The 18,911-nt window shown below is 44.6% G+C and overlaps 1 protein-coding gene across 2 annotated transcripts; it reads left to right on the top strand.

Annotated features, from left to right (window-relative positions):
• The first annotated feature begins 55 nt into the window (after positions 1 to 55).
• Positions 56 to 8,525, top strand: FASTKD3 (FAST kinase domains 3). 2 transcript variants are annotated; one of them, XR_011072115.1, is made up of 7 exons: positions 56 to 134; positions 1,034 to 2,504; positions 3,176 to 3,261; positions 5,322 to 5,496; positions 6,467 to 6,650; positions 6,988 to 7,102; positions 8,232 to 8,246. XR_011072115.1 is itself a non-coding variant. In XM_068531876.1 (7 exons), exons 2-7 carry the CDS (start codon positions 1,067 to 1,069, stop codon positions 8,328 to 8,330), a joined length of 1,983 nt encoding a protein of 660 aa, XP_068387977.1. In that variant the 5' UTR covers positions 56 to 134; positions 1,034 to 1,066; the 3' UTR covers positions 8,331 to 8,525. The 2 variants fall into 2 exon arrangements, 1 of the variants encoding a protein (XP_068387977.1); XM_068531876.1 differs by having other exon boundaries at positions 6,581 to 6,650; positions 8,232 to 8,525.
• Positions 8,526 to 18,911: the final 10,386 nt, after the last annotated feature.

The following is an 18,911-nucleotide window of genomic DNA, read 5'->3' as shown; positions in this document are numbered from 1 at the left end:
GCGCCGGGCGTGGGGCGGCTCCCCTCCAGGCGCAGGCGCCGAAGCGCTGGGCCCCGGCGCGGCGCGCGCGTACGGAGGCCCACGAGGTTGCGGTACGTTCAGGGTTTGCTGGGTCACCCGGCGCGCCGAGTCCGGTAGGTGTCCACGCCGGGTTTGGACTCGGTTGTTCCGGTCCGGCGTGCGTGGCCCGCGGCTTCGCTAAGGCGCCCGCGCTCCCTGGCTCGCCCCGCTCTTCGGGCGCCGCTCCCGCCCTTCCAGGGCGCCGGTTTGGGGGTGCGCCCGGCCCGTGGGGTCCTTTCCCTCCAGGGACGGCGCGGTCCCCGTGGTCCCCCATCCTCCCCGTCCCGCGCACTCGTGTTCCCAGGTTCCACAGCGGGGGTGTTCAGGTGTGGGCGCGCCGCCCACCTTACCCCGTCGTTGACCAGCGTTTTACTTTTTTTATTCTACTGGCATTTTTTTTTCCCCATCTGCCAAGCTAGACCTTCTTGTTCCTCGGTCCTGGAACAAGATCCTAACTCTGAGGGGAAACCAACCTCAGAGGCCCTTTAAGCGCTTTTTTCACCCTTGCTTTGACCTATCCGAATTGCCACTTTATCCGTTGCCTTTTTTGGGGAAGTTGAACCAAACGCAATTCCTTCCATCAACCAACACATAGGAGGCGTACTTAGGATCCAGACTACCTGAGTTGAAGCCTAGCTCTGTCCCTTAATAGCTGTGTAAACTGGACCACGTGACATCTTTGTACTTCAGTTTCCTCGTTTCTAAAATGACATCGAAGTAGTTAATTCGTTGTGTTGTTGGGAGAATTAAGTACAGCATTGCCTGGCAAATGAGAGCGATTATTACGAGATCCAGCCGGTGTTCTAAGCTCTAGGGTGCAGAGACGCTGCTCTTCTGGTACTTCTGTTTGAGTGGGAAATGTTTAGTGGGAATCATTCCTTTTGGGGTACTCATCCTTAGTTCCATAAGCCTTGATGTTGAATAAACTGTGTTCTAATATATTTGACCGTGTTTTTTTATTCTTTTAACGTAGTTATAAATCAAGAGGAGTTGAGAGTCTGGTGGCATGGCTTTAATTACCTTGCGGAGGAACCTTTGTCATTTATCGGATTTTCGGATACATGGAGCTCTGGCTGGTCTGAAAACTCAGCGTGTAAATTGTGTTCACAAGACAGTCAAGGAGCATCTGTGTCCATGGTTCTGGTCACTGCAACTTGAGCCTGTTAGGGTCAGGTTCCATCATGCCCATTCTAAAAAGTTCCATTCAGAAAATGGAAATGACCTTCATCCAGTTGGTGAGCCAGTGTCCTCTGAAGTACACGCTTGGGACAGGTCTGAACACAGTGTTACAAATGTGGATGAACAGATATTTTACAGGAGACTAAACAGCTTCACTTCATCGAAAGAAGTCTTACATTTTATAAGCACACTGCAGACTTTGCCTGATACTATGGCAGCAGGAGCCTTACATCGGATTTGTGAAATGGAAAAAAAAGATGATGATCAAAGGTTGCCAAAAGAAATACTGGAAAATAGCGCCTTTCAAGCTTTGTGTAATCAGTTTGCACAGGACCCCTCAAATCTGTCAAACACAGGTTTGGTGACTGCTTTGCAAGCCCTGACCCTGTTGTATGTGGATCCCCAAAGTCGCTTGCTGCTGAACCTCCTGGCAGAGTGCCAGCATCGTCTCGAAAGGGGTAGCCTGGACATTCACAGTCTTTGTATCCTGGGGGAAAGTCTGATTAAACTGCAAGGTCCAGGTTGTTCGACACTAGACCTGATTATATATCAACTGCAAGGTGAAAATTTGGAAGAATTTACCCCCGAGGATATTGTGACCCTTTACAGAATACTTCAGGCATGTCCTGAAAAAGTTGACCAACACCAGACGTTTTTAAATAAGATGAATAACTGTTCTCTGTCAGTAGTTTCCAACCTGAGTCCTAAGTTGCTGAGCCAAATGCTCACTGCCCTGGTGGTCCTTGATCAAACTCAGGCACTTCCGCTGGTTATAAAATTGGGTAAATATGTTGTGAGGCATATCCCTCATTTCACTAGTGAAGAGCTCAGAGAAGTCTTAGAGGCATTCATCTACTTTGGGCACAATGACAGATTTTTTACAAAAGCCCTGGAGCAACATGTCGCTTCACTCTGTCTCACTCTGGATCCCGAGGTTGTCAGCAAAGTCATGGAGTATTGCAGTAGAAAGCTGATTTTTTCAAAACCCATCCTCGATGCAGTGGCAGAAACTTTTGTTTGTCAGTCAGAAAAATTTTCACCTAATCAAACTGCTGAGTTAATTGAACCATTTGGAAAACTCAATTATTTGCCACCAAATGCCTCTGCTTTATTTAGGAAGCTAGAAAACATACTGTTAACTCGTTTCAATTATTTTCCACCCAAAACACTATTGAAACTTCTCCATTCATGTTCACTTATTGAATGCCATCCGGTCAACTTTATGGCCAGAATATTCAGCCCGTATTTTCTTCAGCAGGTGCAAGGTGAGTTGGTTATTACTTCTGAGAGTAGAAAACTTAGCGTTTGAACTTGCGATGTTTTCAAGTCACATATGTACCTTTTGTATTGAGCAGTGCTTTGCCTTTATTTTTTCTTCCATAACAATCTAACGAAGAAATCTGAAGCTGCGGATGCTAATATAAACACAGAATTAAAGAATGCTAGAACATTGCATGGAGAGAGAAAACAGTTTCGGGTAAACAGACTCTGCTGCCCCAGCTGAGAAACTGAGTCTTCTTGCAGGGATCTGGTGACGCCTGTGGCAGTGTCACAATTACATGTTAGCATCTTTGATGAGAACAACTGTATCACTCCTTCTTTTTGAGAAGATGTTCATCTTAATTCGAAGCCACCCAAATATGCCAGAATCTAGATCTCCGTAGGTAAAGGAAATTCCCACAAATTCTACTAACATACATTTGTCACGTTTAATTGTATTCTCTAGTTAGGAGCATGCGTTCTTGGAAGCCAAAATGAGATTTCATTGAGATGGGAGGCAAGAAGGTATAATTAATTCTAACAAGTTCTTTTCCTAGTGTCATTTAAAAGTATCTTACTGGCGTGAATTCATTAGTGTGCATTCTGGATATTCTTTTCTCTTATTACACACACCAAAGTTCAAACCTATCTATGACTGGGATGCTTTGTATTTCAGGTGAAGAGTCCTATTTGGACAGACTGAGCCTAGCACAACTGACCCAACTTTTCTTAACCGCGATTCTGGAATGCCCGTTCTATAAGGTAAAAGCATGAGCTGCCTTGCTTTATTTCCCTACAGGGATGGTATTCTTTTGCCTCCTTCTTCCTCTCCAACACCTCCCCCGCTCCCGAATCTTTTAAGTTCCTTCTCTTTTGAGCTTTCTCAGTAACCTCATTAGAAAGCAGAATTTTCATTCACTTGGAGTAGTTGCCACGAGATAGCCTTTTCTCTAATAAATTGACCCTATTCCTGTGTTCTTGTCCTTGAAAGAGCCACTTCCTACGGTGTAAGATTCTTAGAAGGTTTTATCAAGTGTGGCAGGCTTATGAGTCTTAGTGCTCCTAGACTTACTCTAGGGATTTTAAAGGGTTTTAGCATTCCCCATGGCTGTTGGATATAGAAGTGTGAATTTATGCACTGAACAAATCCTGAACCATTCCTGAGTATGTTCTTAAACCAAGCAGAAGTTTCACTCTTACATGATAGAATTCAGTTTACATGGAGTTCAAGCTTTGTATAAAGCTTTCTAAGGATTCATTCTCCTAACTTAATCAGGCACGTTGTTTAGGATCAGAAATGGTACCTCCGGACTTGCTCATTCCTGCCTGTTCTCCATACTTGACTGAACCATGTTTATGAGTAGCTCATAAACACCATCTAGTTTCTCTCTTTTCATGGAATGGGACTATTCAAACTACAATTTGCTTTTATTCCCAGTGTATCATGGACATTCCTCAGGGGTAATAGATAAAGATCAAATATATACTTTTAAAGAATGGTCTGATATTTCATGGTATTTATTGTACTGTCCCACCATTGATGGATTTTCAGGCTTTGTCCAACGTTTGTCTTGATCAGCCATGCTGTCATAAACATACTTACATATCCTTTCATACTGGAACCTTTTTGTTGTTTTAATCTAAAGACTAGATTCCTGAATGTGGGATTACTTGATTAATTTTCAATAGAGACTGACAGACAGATTTTTTTTTCCCGTATAGTTGTAGATGTCATATTTCACCAGCAGTGAATGAAGGTGACCACGTCTCCCCATTTCTGTTGCAGTGTGTTCTTAGTCCCTTTAATTTTGTCATTCGACTCAGTGAAATGTCATGTCACATGCTTCAGTCGCACTTTAACGAGCGTTAATGAAGTTGAGCATATTTTCAAATGTTTACTGGTCATTTACATTTGCTATGAATTACCTTGTTACACCTTAATTCCTATTTCTATAGGGTTGTTTGTCTTTCTCTTTTGTGTTTGTTTTTTGTCCTGGAACACATTGTGAAACATATTAACTGTTATGTACGTTGTACGTATTTCTTCCTGGTTTGTGGTTTTAAATTTTTTTAGTTTTAATTTAATATTGTTTATGATGCCTTTTTGCTATACAGAAATTTTTAAGTTTTCTGTAGTCAAATTCATTTATTTATGGCTGCTGGGTTTCCTATATTGTTTAGGAATATTTTATGACTCCTAAGGTAATATAAATATTTTACTAAATTTAAAAAATATTATTTTCCATACTATATTTAGATCTTTAATCTACTTGAAATAGATTATAGTCTGTAATGTGTGGCAGAACTCTAACTTAGTTCTTTTCCAGATGGATAACCAATTGCTAGCACCATTATTACATAGCTGTCCTTTTCTTTCTAAATTGAAATGTCAGCTTTATCACAATTCCCACTATTAAAAACTTCAGCTGGGTTTCCTCAAGGCCCTTAAAGCAATTCTGAGAGTTCCAAAGATGTTTCTTGAGCTTGCTTCCTTCCTTCCTTCCTTCCTTCCTTCCTTCCTTCCTTCCTTCCTTTCTTTCTTTCTTTCTTTCTTCTCTTTCTTTCTTTCTTCTCTTTCTTTCTTTCTTTCACCATTGGCTACATTTAAAACACATTTAAAAGATATTTTGGACTATTGGGCTTGAACTATAACAAGAATATTTGGCATTGTCATTTTGAGAAAGGTATTTGTCCTAAGTCCTGGAGAAGCATCTTGCCTATAAAGTAATATTGGATCAGACTTTTATACTCAGGCAACCTTCATTTTATTCTCTGATTTTGTATCTTATTTTTCTTTCTCGTGTTTGCACATACATTTTTAGGGTCCAAAACTTCTTCCTAAATACCAAGTGAAATCATTTCTTACTCCGTGCTCTTCCCTGGAGACCCCCATGGATTTTCAGCTTTATAAATCTGTGATGATTGGACTGATTGACCTTTTAGGAGCAAGATTGTATTTTGCTTCAAAAGTGTTAACACCCTATTGTTACACGATAGGTAAGTAGTAGGGAGTTTTGTTGTTGTTAACTAAACCTCAGCGTGCTGTCCTCTGATGGAACACGTGGGGCTTAGTAGCCACCAAAGGTCTGGAAACAAAATGAAGTTGGCCCTTCCCTGAAGGCAAATTGGAACAGAGGTGGGCGGTAGGGCTGAAGAGTCAGGACTCCACGTTAGCCACATAGTAGCCGAATGCCTTTGGGCATCCTTGCGGGGCATGCATTTGCTTGTCCTCATCTGCAAGATGAGAGTAAGAGGAGTAGTGACCTCAAAGACTTGTGTAAGGACAAAATGAGGTGACTCAGACTAATACCTGGGAGACAGTAAGTGCTCAGTAATTGTTAGCTGCTCTCATCCTCTTGGCCAGTGCTGTGCAATGTAATAGCCACACATACCAGTAGCTACTTAAATTTAAATTAATTCCAATTTTGAAAATTCCCATTTCAAGTCCGCAGTCGCACTAGCCGCACTCGAAGTGCTCAGTAGCAGGTCTAAGCATTTGCATCACTGCGGACGGCGCTGACCACAAAGTCCTTCTCCTTTCAGATCGATGAGTAAAGGACAGCGAGCTCAGGGAGGACAGTGCTTCTAGGCTTCAGGTGGTCCCATCTCGCTCCCCTCCTTTATGGGCTCCTTTGGCAAGGAGGGAAGGGGGAGGCTGCCGGCGCCCGGGGCCCGCGTGTTGGGCTGCTGGCTGCTTCACCTTCCCTGGGCACTGGAGCCCCAGGGGTGCAAGGTGCCAGTTGCGCAGGTGTCTGACTTTACTCAAAGGATTTTCTTCACTATTCCCACCAGTTGTTATAAGGAGAGTAAAAGTGTGTGTGAGTCACATCGCGCCCCAGATACCTTGAGGGCCCCCTCCTTGTTTTAGTGCAGTGGAGGCCCTCTTAGTTTAAAGCTGACTTGGTTGGGCAAAGCTCTGATTAAATTAGAATTCTCACCATTGTCTGGTGTGGTCATTACTTTGCAGCCTTTTGCCCAGTTGATAAACGCAGTGTGGACGAGATCCAAACAACAAGGAGAAAAGGAAGCTAGTGTTTGTGAGGGTATCACACGAAGGATTTTCCCTTTCTTCTCTTACCAGATGTTGAAATTAAATTAGATGAAGACGGATTTGTATTACCATTTACAGTTGATGAAGATATACATAAAAGGTAAAGAAAACTGTTGTGGTTTATATGTTATAAGACTCATTGAGGGTAATACACAGGGATTGTTTTCTTAAGAAAGCAAAAAAAGTAGACATGGTTCTGAAAATTAAAACACTATGGCATACCAGTTTTGGAAATTCCGTGTAATATCTTGTGAACCTTAATTTAATTAAGTTGAGTGCTTTTTCAACAGATTAATGGGTAACAGTCATGATTCATTTGAAAATAATATTGGCACGAAGGAATAGCCAAATCCCAAATAAACTCTGGCAGCTAAAACCATATAAATACTTTGGATTGTTTTAAAAATTAAGTTTCCCTCTCCCCTCTGGTTTTTTAGGGTAGCACTGTGCATTGATGGTCCAAAAAGATTTTGTTTGAATAGCAAACACTTACTGGGAAAGGAAGCTACTAAACAAAGACATCTGTACTTACTTGGTTATCAAGTTGTCCAGGTATGGTTTTGCCTTTTTTTTTTTTTTCTTTTTTTCCTAAAAGCCATTTCTAGTTCAGATTTGCTTTTTCCAGGGTACTAAGTAGTATGCCAGCCAAGTGGACCAAGACTCTTAAGTCTGGTTGAAATGCCAGCTTTGTTCATTAGGCTTAAGTCTCTTGATTTGTAATTTGAAATCACAGTTTTCAAATTTTCTCTTTTCCAAAAGTGAGACATCCCTAAATTCTGTATAAGCTGTGCTTTACTTTGCTTTTAGAATTACTAAATTATTTGAATATCTGTTTTGTGTTAATTTCCCTTTGATTTAATGACTAGAATGGACAAGATGGCCCATTAAAAGCAGGATCTTCATCAGTTTTCAGTGTTTAAGACTCTTACTTGTATTTACATCGTAGATCGCTTGGCAAGGTCTTAGGTGATGAGTCGCGATGCATGTCCATGGAGCTTTCCATTCTCTAAGCTGTCTACCAATCTGCTCTCTGCTTTCCTGTGTGGTTACTTTTTTCCTTTCCGTCTTGTACACACCCAGATTAATTTTCCTAAAGTGAATCGTGCCAGTGTGTGCCTAGAAACCTTCATTGTTTCTTTATTGCTTATGGGCTAAAGACTACGTCTACATCTCAACATTCTAGACCCTTCGAGGTCTGCCCGCAGCCAGGCCCTGTGCTCCCAGCTCAGTGGTCTCTTCTGTCTGGCCTTTCTCCCTTGCCCATGCGAGTCAGGTGGTCCCCACCTCTCTGAGTGTCTAAATTCGGGCTGTTCATCAACTCCCAGCTCAGGTTGACCTTTCACCCTAATCTAAAGTGTCGACTCCCTCTCAGCACTAGAGCACCAGTTTTTTTTTGCATGTTCTGCTTAGTATTACTGCCTACTTTTTGTATGTTTTAAGTTAGCACCTAACTTGTAGGTTCCTTGAGGGCAGGGATCATGTCTGATTCTTATTTAGACATTCCACCTATTGTTGAGCCTCTGCTACCTGGCAGCGCCGTTACAGGCACCGCTGGTACCTCTGCCTGCTGGGAGCCTACACGCTGCTGCGGGGAGGGTGTGATAGGCAGACAGGGCAACCAAACCCAAGGTAATTTCCGATTATGAAGCATGAGGATGGATTTATTTTCCTCTCTTTACAGATCCCCTATTACGAGATTGAGATGCTGAAATCAAGACTTGAATTAGTGGAATATTTACAAAGAAAACTATTTTCTCAAAACTCTGGTGGTCACTGGTAACAAGAATGAATACTGACTTCAGAACTCAAATAGTGAAAGAACTTGCGGATTAGCCGTTTATTTATGGACTGTGGTGATCTGAAAGGGGTCTGTAGTTTCCTTATACCGTGTATACACTTATCAGTAGCAAATTTAAAATTAATTTTAACCTTCATTTAATACTGGTATCAGATACTTTTATACATCAAACAGAATCGATCAAGTACAATAAAGGAATGTAATGAGTAAGTGTCATAATTTTAAGTCTTGTGTTTTGTGACAGTTATCTGCTAACTGAAAATATATTCTTGAGAGACCTTTGTTTCCTCTTCTAACAAATGTAAGGAAGAAATTTTATCTCCCGGTTTTTTCTTTTGTATTTTGTTAGAGGAAGTAATATATGGTAAGGAAAAGGAGCAATGAAAAATAGACTAGTACTTTGGATGTAAACATATATAATTGTAGACTTATGCAGAAATAACCCTTTAGTTAATAATATTTTGTATTGGTATAGGAGCTTTATTTATATATATATATATATATATATATATATACACACACACACACACACACACACACACACACACATATATTATAATTTTTTAAATAAAGGAATAAAGATGTAAAAAATGCAACTTAAGTAGGGTTTTGGGGGGTGGTGTTTGGAGGGAGAAACTTCTAAATTTTAAACTTAGCATGGATTAAAATTCTTTAGTTCATTGCAGATGCTTCATTGTCCCATTACGGTCAAGTTACAGTTTCGGGGTAAAAGGGTTCTGCACCCAACTACAGTGTACGCATTGGCCAAGGGGGCGGGGTGTGGGTGTCCCACACAGCACTCAGCAGTGCCCCAACACCAGCTGGGGGCCCGCAATTCAACTCCATTCTGACACCGTCTACCTGGCTCAGTCCCACGAGACTGCCCGCTTCCCACCACCCCCCTTTCAGATGCCAGTCACAAGTCCAGGTTGTCACATGGCCTGTGCTTCTGACCAACCGGCTATAGATTGGAGGGTCCAATGACCCCTTCCTTGGGCTCCATTAATTTGTTAGAGCAGCTCATGGAACTGAGAGAAACGTTTTACTTACCAGATTACTAGTTTATTACAAAAGGATATAACTCAGGAAAGGCAGATGAAAGACATTCTTAGGGGAAGGTATGGGGAAGGGTGTGGGGTTTCCTTGCCCTCTCCAGGCAGCACTTTCCCCTAAGCTCCACCTGTTCACCAACCTGGAAGCTCTGAATCTGGTCCTTCTGGGTTTTTATGGAGACTTGATGACATAGACTTAAATAGCCACACAAAGAGATAAGAGCAGTCTGTCATAAATGCTATGAAAAAAACAGTATAGCCTAAAACCTTCCTCCTCCGCCTTTTCCATTTATCTAAATCCTTCTCCATCGGGACCTTTGTTCCTGGTTGCTCTACTTGGAATGAGATGCTCCTTCTGCACTTTTAGTTACATCCTCTCCCGAGCCTTTGTCTCATTTGGCTCTCCCTTACCCTCTTCATTCATTCGTCCCATTAAACATTTATTAAAGAGCTGTGATCATGCTGGGCACCCACTGACTGTTAGAGCTGCAGAGGGAAGCAGAAAAGAGCTCCTGCCCGGAGGGGCTGTGGGTGATTATAGTGATGAGCCAGCTGGCAGTCCTGATGCCTGAGCAGGACCCTGGAAGGCAGAAGACGGCAGGCCTGCCTAGGTGCAGGACGAGGCTTCTTGGAGTGATCTGTGAGCTGAATTCAAGGGAAGGGAGGCAGGTCTCTGGTGGGAGCGCATTTCAGGCATCGCCATGGCCAGAGCACCCAGCACAAAGCAGACGGTCGCCATGGAGAGAGGCCAGAACTGACGCTGGCACTGTTTGTTTTAAAGCAAATTTTAATCCTGAAAATGTGCATGGATACGCTATGAAAATAGTTTAGGCTAATAAACGGATACAAGACTGCTGATTTCACCAACTGGAGTAAATTTGGCAAGCTCCGTAAGATTATAAAGCCATATGTCCTTATAAACTGAATCCTCAGGCCACTAATATTTTAATGTCTACCTATGTAATATGATGTGAATTTTCTTGTTGAAATTACATATACAGTATGATAACTCCTGGTACCGTATATTAATAATGTTTTTAAATAAGACATACTCTTGATGTTGTTTTTCAAAAGTAAAAGCAAAGCAAGGAAAAAAAAGTAAAGCAAACAAAGAAAAATAGGTGAAAAAAGTTTCACTTGCGAGCATAACCCCTGAAGCAACAGTGATCATCTTCAGACCAGCCGCGAGAGGGCAGCAAAGGTTAGGACATTTATTGGGCTTCAGCAGTGGAACCGGGATGATCCCTGGTCCCAGGAGGAGAGAGTGTATCCTGCGCGCGTGTTGGCGGGGGGAAGGGCGGGGGGCGGCAGGCTGGAGCTGTGGAATGGTGCGGTGACAGTTCTGCCTGAACAAAACAGGCAATTTTCCGTACCTTGACCTGAAGAAGGAATGCTGTTTGGCTGAACCAAGCCTAGACAGGGAGGGTAGATGGTATCTTTGGATGAAGAGATGCTGGTTGGTTCTTTGACCAGGATTCTACCTGCCGACTCCGTACACCTGGGTGCATTTGCAGACTTGGTAAATATTCATTAGGTAGAAGAAAGAATAGGAAGGAACAGAACTGAGCATATTTGATAGAATTCTGGGGGGTAAAAAGTCAGTTCTCTCTAAAAAAGCTGGGCCCTTCCCTGAATTTGTGCACAAATTCAGGGAGGGGGTCTTGGCTCCACGGTGGTGAATAAGCCTCCAAAAGCTGAGATTTCCCCAAACTGGAAACATATCCAGACCCACCTGGAGTCTAAATACATAGTGTAGGATTGTTACCAAACTCCGGTCCGCCCACCCACGTGCAGCAAAGCCAATCTCCTGACACCGGGTTGTGGTGAAGGGAAGTGCAGCGTCTATGGCAGGCACCAGGCAAAGTGTCCAGGCAGCTGGTGCTCAGAAAGCCTGAACCCCACCCCCACCCCCCCCCACCCCGGGCTTCAGCAAAGCATTTTTAAAGGCCAAGTGAGGGAGGGGGCGTCCCAGGGTGTGTGATCTGCTAGTGCACAATTCTCTGATTGGTTGATGGTGAGGTAACAGGGTGGTGTCACAGGGGTTAACATTGTCAGTCCTTAGGCGCCAGTAGGTCTGGGGGCTACGTGCTCATGGTCATCAGGTAGTTAATTTCTGCCATTTAGTGGTGGTTTTAGCATCTGTAAAACAACTCAGGAAATGTGCATCAGATACCATTATCTATTATCTGGGTACTTCAAAGAGGAACTACAGCAGAGGACATGGGGGAGGGGTGTGTCCCTGAAAGGCCCCTTAGGGTCCTGCTCAGTTTCAGGATCATGAAATAAGTCGTGCCTTGTCAGCTGTATGGCCAGTACCTGGAAAACGGTAAGTGCTCAGCGAGCCATGAGGGCTCTTGTTGTCATTGGTACAAGAGTTACGTTGCAGTCAAACTTCATTGTTACAGCTCCTGGAGAGGGAGCCCATCAGGCATGCTCTGTAAGGAGGAGCACCGTTGCCTCCTGGGGCAGCAGCTTGAACCGGCAGCCACTCCTTTTGCTAATTAGCATCACAGGCACCCTGCTGAGAAACCTCGTTCTGTAAAACCTTTGCTGTAATAAGAATGGAACACGCCTCTATTGCCTGCAGGATCTGAGCCTCGTGGGTCATTCTGGTGCAGAGAAGCAGCCTTGATTTCCAAGATGATGCAGAGCTTCAGATAGAGGGTTTGGGACAAAAACCCCCTTACCTTTTTCTTATCTTTGAGCATCCCGGGTCGTCTTCTCAGGCCAGGCCTCACGTTAGTTCTCTTATACACAAGCTTGCTCTCTGCATCTCCAACCCAGCTTTGTTCAGTTTCACCCAAATCCTTTACTCATCCTGTCATCCCTCTGCCTGGTTCCTCTGGTGTGCCGGCTCCCTTGCCTCTGTAGTCAATAAGCCTTACCTTTTGTTGGTGTTCTTTGGCGGTTGGCTCCATCATAAGAAATTTTGCCTTAATATACTTGAAATCCCATCTCAGAAAAAAACTAAAAATCTCTGTCCCCATCTCCTCCCACAGCCTCTGGTATATAGGGCACACTATTTGTGTCTTGAACTGATATTCTGGGTTCTAATGTTTGCAATAAACAATGTCTCAATAATTCTGTAAATTTTATTATGGAAAACACTGAACACACATAAGTGTAGAAAGAATAGTATAATGATAATAGTATAATAGTATAATGAATTCACATGAGTCCCTTTATTCAGCATGACAAAATACCCAAATTTGCCGATTCTGTTTCATCTATTTATTCCCATATTCTTTTTTTTTCGTTTCCTTTTTTATTGGAATGTTTCTTTAAAAATCCAAGCTATCGGGGCTTCCCTGGTGGCGCAGTGGTTGAGAATCTGCCTGCCAATGCACGGGACACGGGTTCGAGCCCTGGTCTGGGAAGATCCCACATGCCGGGGAGCAACTGGGCCCGTGAGCCACAACTACTGAGCCTGCGCGTCTGGAGCCTGTGCTCCGCATCAGGAGAGGCCGCGATAGTGAGAGGCCCGCGCACCGCAATGAAGAGTGGCCCCCGCTTGCCGCAACTGGGGAAAGCCCTCGCACAGAAATGAAGACCCAACACAGCTAAAATAAATAAATAAATAAATTTATTTTAAAAAAAAAAAATCCAAGCTATCATATACTTTTATCCTAAATACTTCAGTATGAATCTATAACCAATAAACGTTTTTCTTTTTTATTTAACTATTCTGCCATTATTACAATGAACAAAACTAATAATTATTACCTGTGATCATTTAATACCTGGTCTATATTCCAGGTTTCCTATACTGTCTCAGGAATATTCTTTTAATTTTTTTTATTGAAGTATAGTTGATTTACAACGTTGTGTTAATTTCTGCAGAACAGCCAAGTGACTCAGTTATACATATATATATATTTTTTTTTAATATTTATTTATTTATTTATGGCTGTGTTGGGTCTTCGTTTCTGTGCGAGGGCTTTCTCTAGTTGCGGCAAGTGGGGACCACTCTTCATCGCAGTGCGCGGGCCTCTCACTATCGCGGCCTCTCTTGTTGCGGAGCACAGGCTCCAGACGCGCAGGCTCAGCAATTGTGGCTCACGGGCCCAGCTGCTCCGCGGCATGTGGGATCTTCCCAGACCAGGGCTCGAACCCGTGTCCCCTGCATTGGCAGGCAGATTCTCAACCACTGCGCCACCAGGGAAGCCCCTACATTCTTTTTTATATTCTTTTCCATTATGGTTTATCCCAAGATATTGAATATAGTTCCCTATGCTATACAGTAGGACCTTGTTGTTTATCCATTCTGTATGTAATAGTTTGCATCTACTAACCCCAGACTCCCCCTTGGCAACCACAAGTCTGTTCTCTATGTCTGTGAGTCTGTTCTTGTGTCGTAGATAGGTTCATTTGTGCAATATTTTAGATTCCACATATGTGGTATCATATGGTATTTGTCTTTCTCTCAGAAATATTTTGTAACTGTTGATTTGTTTGAAGCAGGATCTGAACAAAGGCCACATACTACTTTTAGATGTTATACCCCTAAGTCTTAAGTCTCATGTCTGTAACTGCCCCCCTCCCTCACCTGGTTTCCATGTTATTAAGTTATTGGAGAAGTTAGATCAATTGCCTTGTAAAATATCCCACAGTATTGATTTGACATTTTCTAACTGGTTCCTTTGCCGTATTTCCTGTTAAACTAAAAGTTACATCCAGAGGCTTGCTTAGATTCAGCTTAATTTTCTCAACAGGGATGCGTCAGGGGAGGCGCTGTGTATTTGTTTTACGTCATACCGTAATGTCGCCTTACCCTCTTAGTGATACTCATTAGGATGGATAGTGGGTTCCTGGATCAGCACCAGCCTGATCCATCCACCATATAGTCCCCAACAACCTGCCACCTAATGGCTTCAGCATCTGTTGATGACTGTTGCCTAGATTCATTATTCCAACAGGTGTTTAAAACAAAAAGATTTCCTAACGCTATCATTCCTTTACTTTTATCGCTTGTATTCATCTATAAAGAAGAAATTTCTCCCATCAACTATTCTTGAACTCTAAAATAAGGTTTATACACACACTTATGGTTACCAGGGGGAAAAGGCGGGGGAGGGATCAATTGGGAGATTGGGATTGACACACACACACTACTGTATATAAAATAGATAACTAATAAGGACCTACTGTATAGCACAGGGAGCTCTACTCAATACTCTGTAATGACCTACGTGGGAAAAGAATCTAAAAAAGAGTGGATATATGTATCTGTATAACTGATTCACTTTGCTGTACAGCAGAAACTAACACAACATCTTAACTATACTCCAATAAAAATAAAATAAGGTTTATACAGGAAAAAAAAAACCCGAGATAAATGTGTCTTTCCTTGTATCAAGGTTTAGAATACAGAGGTGGTTATCTGGTCAGTATTTTGTTTGTCTGTTTGTTTGTTTTAGGATATTTATGAATTCATGACATTTTACATATTTGATGTGCTTCAGTACGTTACAGTCATCTTTTGGATGCATAACTTGTCCTGTTTTAGACCGGTGGGATACCCTTCAGGATGGCCTCTTTGTCCTTTTGACCTTGACACATACGATTTTGAAAATTTCTTGGCAGAAGAGGATGTCCCAGGCTCACTCACCATCTCCTGTCTCAGCCCTGGGGTCCACCCTCTGTAAGGAGCCCTGGGTCTGGCACGTGGTCCTGCTCACAGCTAGAGCCGTCGGTATCAGGGGTTTTTCGTTTGGGGCGTCTCTAAAATCACATTCATTTTGATTTCAAAATCAACAAGGTGAACAAGCCAAAATTAAATTTGCACTTATATGTCTTCATTCATAAGTTTGATGCTTAAAGTGGCTCCAAGGGACTCCATCAAGTGAGTGACCCACAGGAAAAACCTGATGACAAACATGCTTTCTAAGTCTACCAGCAGTACTCACGCCTCTTTCCCAGGGAGGAGGTGTCGAGTGAGGTAAAGGCGTGTTACCCCATCACGGACCGCTGCCCGTGCCCCAGAGTCTGTGGAGATACTTTGGAGGACGGGCAGTGGCTCCCCTGTCGCAGGAGCCAGGGTCATGCAGTTACTCTCACTGTCAAACAGCACTGATGGGGGACCCGGAAAAGGTGCAGCAGGAGCACCCTTTCATACCCCTTGAGTTCATAATGACCTTTAGATTTGCTGGGTACACAGACGGGCAGTTCTCCTAGCCGGTGACGGGTATGTGTGTTTGTCCATCCACCCCTCTTACTCTGAACCATCATAAAAGCAGAGGAGTACTTAATCCAAGGGATTTTAAGCTGTTTTAAAGCCTGTGAAAGTCCAATTATGTTGGGCCACTTAAATGAGTTTACAGTGACATTTACAAATAACATGATTGTAAAAGCTTTCAAACTTAAAATGGAGATATCAACCTTGTTTTAAAATTTCTGCATTTTCAACAGAAGATTTTTTAGAAAGATGATGGCATTTTCATGTATTAACAGGTGATTTTTCCCCCCTCTCTCCGCCTCAGTTAACAAAGGTTTACAAGGTGGAGAGGAGGCCATCTGGACACTTTGTTCCTTGGCTGCATCAGTGCGCTGGCTGAGAATCTCTGGCTAAAGCTTTGTGCTTTGTCCAGGCTGTGGCCCCATCTCTGAATGGTCTGAGGGCTCCAAAGGAGAAAACCATTCCCTCAGACCAGCCCCCCCTTTCCAGATATTCCATACACCTTTCAGGAGGGGCACCCACTGCCTTGTCACCTGCATCAAGTCACTTATCCTACCTGCATCTCAGTTTTCTCGTCAGCATAAAGAACCAGAGGGTTCTTCTGAACTTAACAAGTCTGTGGGTTCGTGAGGACTCATGATAAATATAACACACACACTGCCCAAGATGTTCTGAAAGCTCCGCTAATGTGACATGTGACATGCTAATGTCGCACCACATTAGCTTTCTCCTTCCCGGCCTCAAATTAACAGAAATTCTTCCCACCAGGTCTCCCCCTGCTTACATTCTGCCCAGATGTCAAGAGAAACGGCGCAAGTCCCAGCTGCAGTTTGGATTAGGTGCCTCCAATGCTCCCATGAACTGCCTGAGTTTCTGCAGTGGAGGCCGCCCTCCAGCGTGTCATCCAGCGGGGGGCTGCAGGCAGCCGAGGCCCCGGTGGACCTGCAGAGCAGGCTGCATGAACAGTGAACGGTCAGTACGCCCATGTCACCCTAAGCCAGACCAGGGCAACGTCATCACCCAGCGTCAGCTGCGGGCGCCGGTGTATGTCCATGAGGCTGGCATGGGATTGGGGCGGGGGGTAGACATCCCAGACTACTGAGGCTGGCATTTGAAAGAAAGCTGATCTGTGCACCCTTCGATAGCTCAGCTGGTAGAGCGGAGGACTGTAGACCTGACACGTGAAACAAAGCTGATCTGATCTCCTGCAGAGTTAACTTGTACTCAGCGTGCCTTCTTGTACTATTAACCCACTTATTTTAAGAGCAGGGTTTTCATTCTTTTATCCTTCCTTTCCCCCATGCAGAACTTTGCAAGTACAAGTCACAGACACAAGGGACTTAAACGCATTCGACTCTTTGACCTTGTATTCCACTCATGTCCCCAGAATACATAATAGGATCATAGAGGAAAAATGTTTTTTTAAAAAGGAACTAAAATCTCTTGATAATTGAAACTGGCAAAGTTGGTCTTACCTATTGTTTCCTCCACCTCTGCTTCCCGCCCTGCAGCCTCTCAGCCTCACATCTCAATCCACCCCCGGGGTGGTGGCCATTCCATGGGGCTGCACCCACCTCCTGACAGCAGCATGCCACCTCCAGTTGATGCCCCGTACCTGTCCCTGTCAGCCCCAGGGCTTCTCTGGCACCGAGGAGACCCTCAGGGAGCCTAGGCAGCACTGGGCAGGGGTCCTACAAAGTCAGGAGGGAACAATCCAGAAGGAAGTCTCACCCAGGAGGACTGGGAACAAGAAATAAAAAGCGCCTTCATGTTGAACTGCAGGTGGTTCTGAAAGGCTGCTCCAGGCTCCTCAGAAAGTCTTGGGCAACGTCGAGCTCCAGCTGCCCTCAGGAGTGACCTTGAGAATTCAACCTTATACAGACTTTCCTGCTGCTCTCACTCCTCTGGTCCCTCCCTCCTGCTCCTTGGAATTACCTCCCAAATAAAGCAAGAGCATCCAAGCCCTTGTCCCAGACTCACCTTTATGGTTTTTTTTTTTTAATTAATTAATTTATTTATTTATTTTTGGCTGTGTTGGGTCTTCGTTTCTGTGCGAGGGCTTTCTCTAGTTGCGGCAAGCGGGGGCCACTCTTCATCGCGGTGCGCGGGCCTCTCACTATCGCGGCCTCTCTTGTTGCGGAGCACAGGCTCCAGACGCGAAGGCTCAGTAGTTGTGGCTCACGGGCCTAGTTGCTCCGCGGCATGTGGGATCTTCCCAGACCAGGGCTCGAACCCGTGTCCCCTGCATTGGCAGGCAGATTCTCAACCACTGCGCCACAAGGGAAGCCCCCAGACTCACCTTTAGAAGGTACCCAAGCCATTACGGCAACTGTATTTCTTACTGAGTCACCAAGTATCTGTTGAGTACCTACTGTGTGCCAGACTTGAGCCATCAGAGAGAGTGTATGTGTACAACCATGCCCTGTACAGCTGTCAATCTGGTGCAGAACAAATTGAAATTGAAATCGAAGCTAACAGAAGCACGCCCACATAGCTGTGGAAAAGGATTTTTCAATGAAACGATTTCGGTCTCAGTTTTAGCTGAGGTCTCAAGATAATTGGTGTCAACCGCTCCCATTTTGCAAAGTGTGAGATCAGATCACCTGTGCAAGGCTTGTGAAGACTCCTGACCATTAGCTGAGCTCCTATGTCCGGTCTTTAAAAGAGATTGGAGAGGTTGAAAGAGGTAGTAGACTATAAGAGATTTTTTGTTTTTGTTTTTTCCTTTGCTGGCGCTTTTATGAGGGCCCCTGCCTGGGGGAGGATGGGACCATGGTTGCCAGAACGTTTTACGTTACACACGCGGCCCTCTCTGTCTTCTTACTGGGCAGCACTGTCCCAGACCCTCTTCAAGTTGCTTGCGTTTTTACACTTGTCACCTGCCTTCATCACCAGACTGTCAGATCCCGGTGGACAAGGGCTGCTTGGTTCAAGGCTACATCCCCAGCGCTGGCACTCAGTAGGTGCAAGGTCATTAACTGCCCAGCGAACAATGGTCCCTGAGTGAACGAACCGACACTGCGTGGAGAAGGGTAAGCAGGGCGGAAAGTGAGGATCCCAGAGGCACCTCCCACCCGGGAACCCCGCAGCGGCCTTAGCAGGTGTGGCTCCCCCGACGCCCCAAGAAGGAAAGACCCGGGTGTGCACCGAGGTGCCGGGGGGCGGGGGAGGGTCGGCCCCACCCCCGCCCCGCCCCGCCCCGCCCCGCCCCGCAGTCCACCCTAGAGTTGCGCCCCCTCGGTTTCCAGGCAACGGCCGAACGCGGGCGCCGGGCAGCCTGCGGCGGGCGGACTGGGACCGGGCCCCTCGGCGGGCGGGACCGAGCACGGCGGCCGG

This window comes from Eschrichtius robustus, chromosome 2, assembly GCF_028021215.1.
Source record: "Eschrichtius robustus isolate mEscRob2 chromosome 2, mEscRob2.pri, whole genome shotgun sequence".
Classification (NCBI taxonomy): domain Eukaryota; kingdom Metazoa; phylum Chordata; class Mammalia; order Artiodactyla; family Eschrichtiidae; genus Eschrichtius; species Eschrichtius robustus.
Note: the sequence above shows the minus strand (reverse complement) of the source record. Positions and strands in the feature narration are given on the sequence as shown.

Bases quoted from the DNA above. Each gene is read 5' to 3' on its own strand.
- FASTKD3 (XM_068531876.1), top strand. From the start codon at position 1,067: ATGGCTTTAATTACCTTGCGGAGGAACCTTTGTCATTTATCGGATTTT. The intron at 2,505-3,175 runs GTGAGTTGGTTA...TTTGTATTTCAG, and splicing joins TTTTCTTCAGCAGGTGCAAG to GTGAAGAGTCCTATTTGGAC. The intron at 5,497-6,580 runs GTAAGTAGTAGG...TTCTCTTACCAG, and splicing joins ACCCTATTGTTACACGATAG to ATGTTGAAATTAAATTAGAT.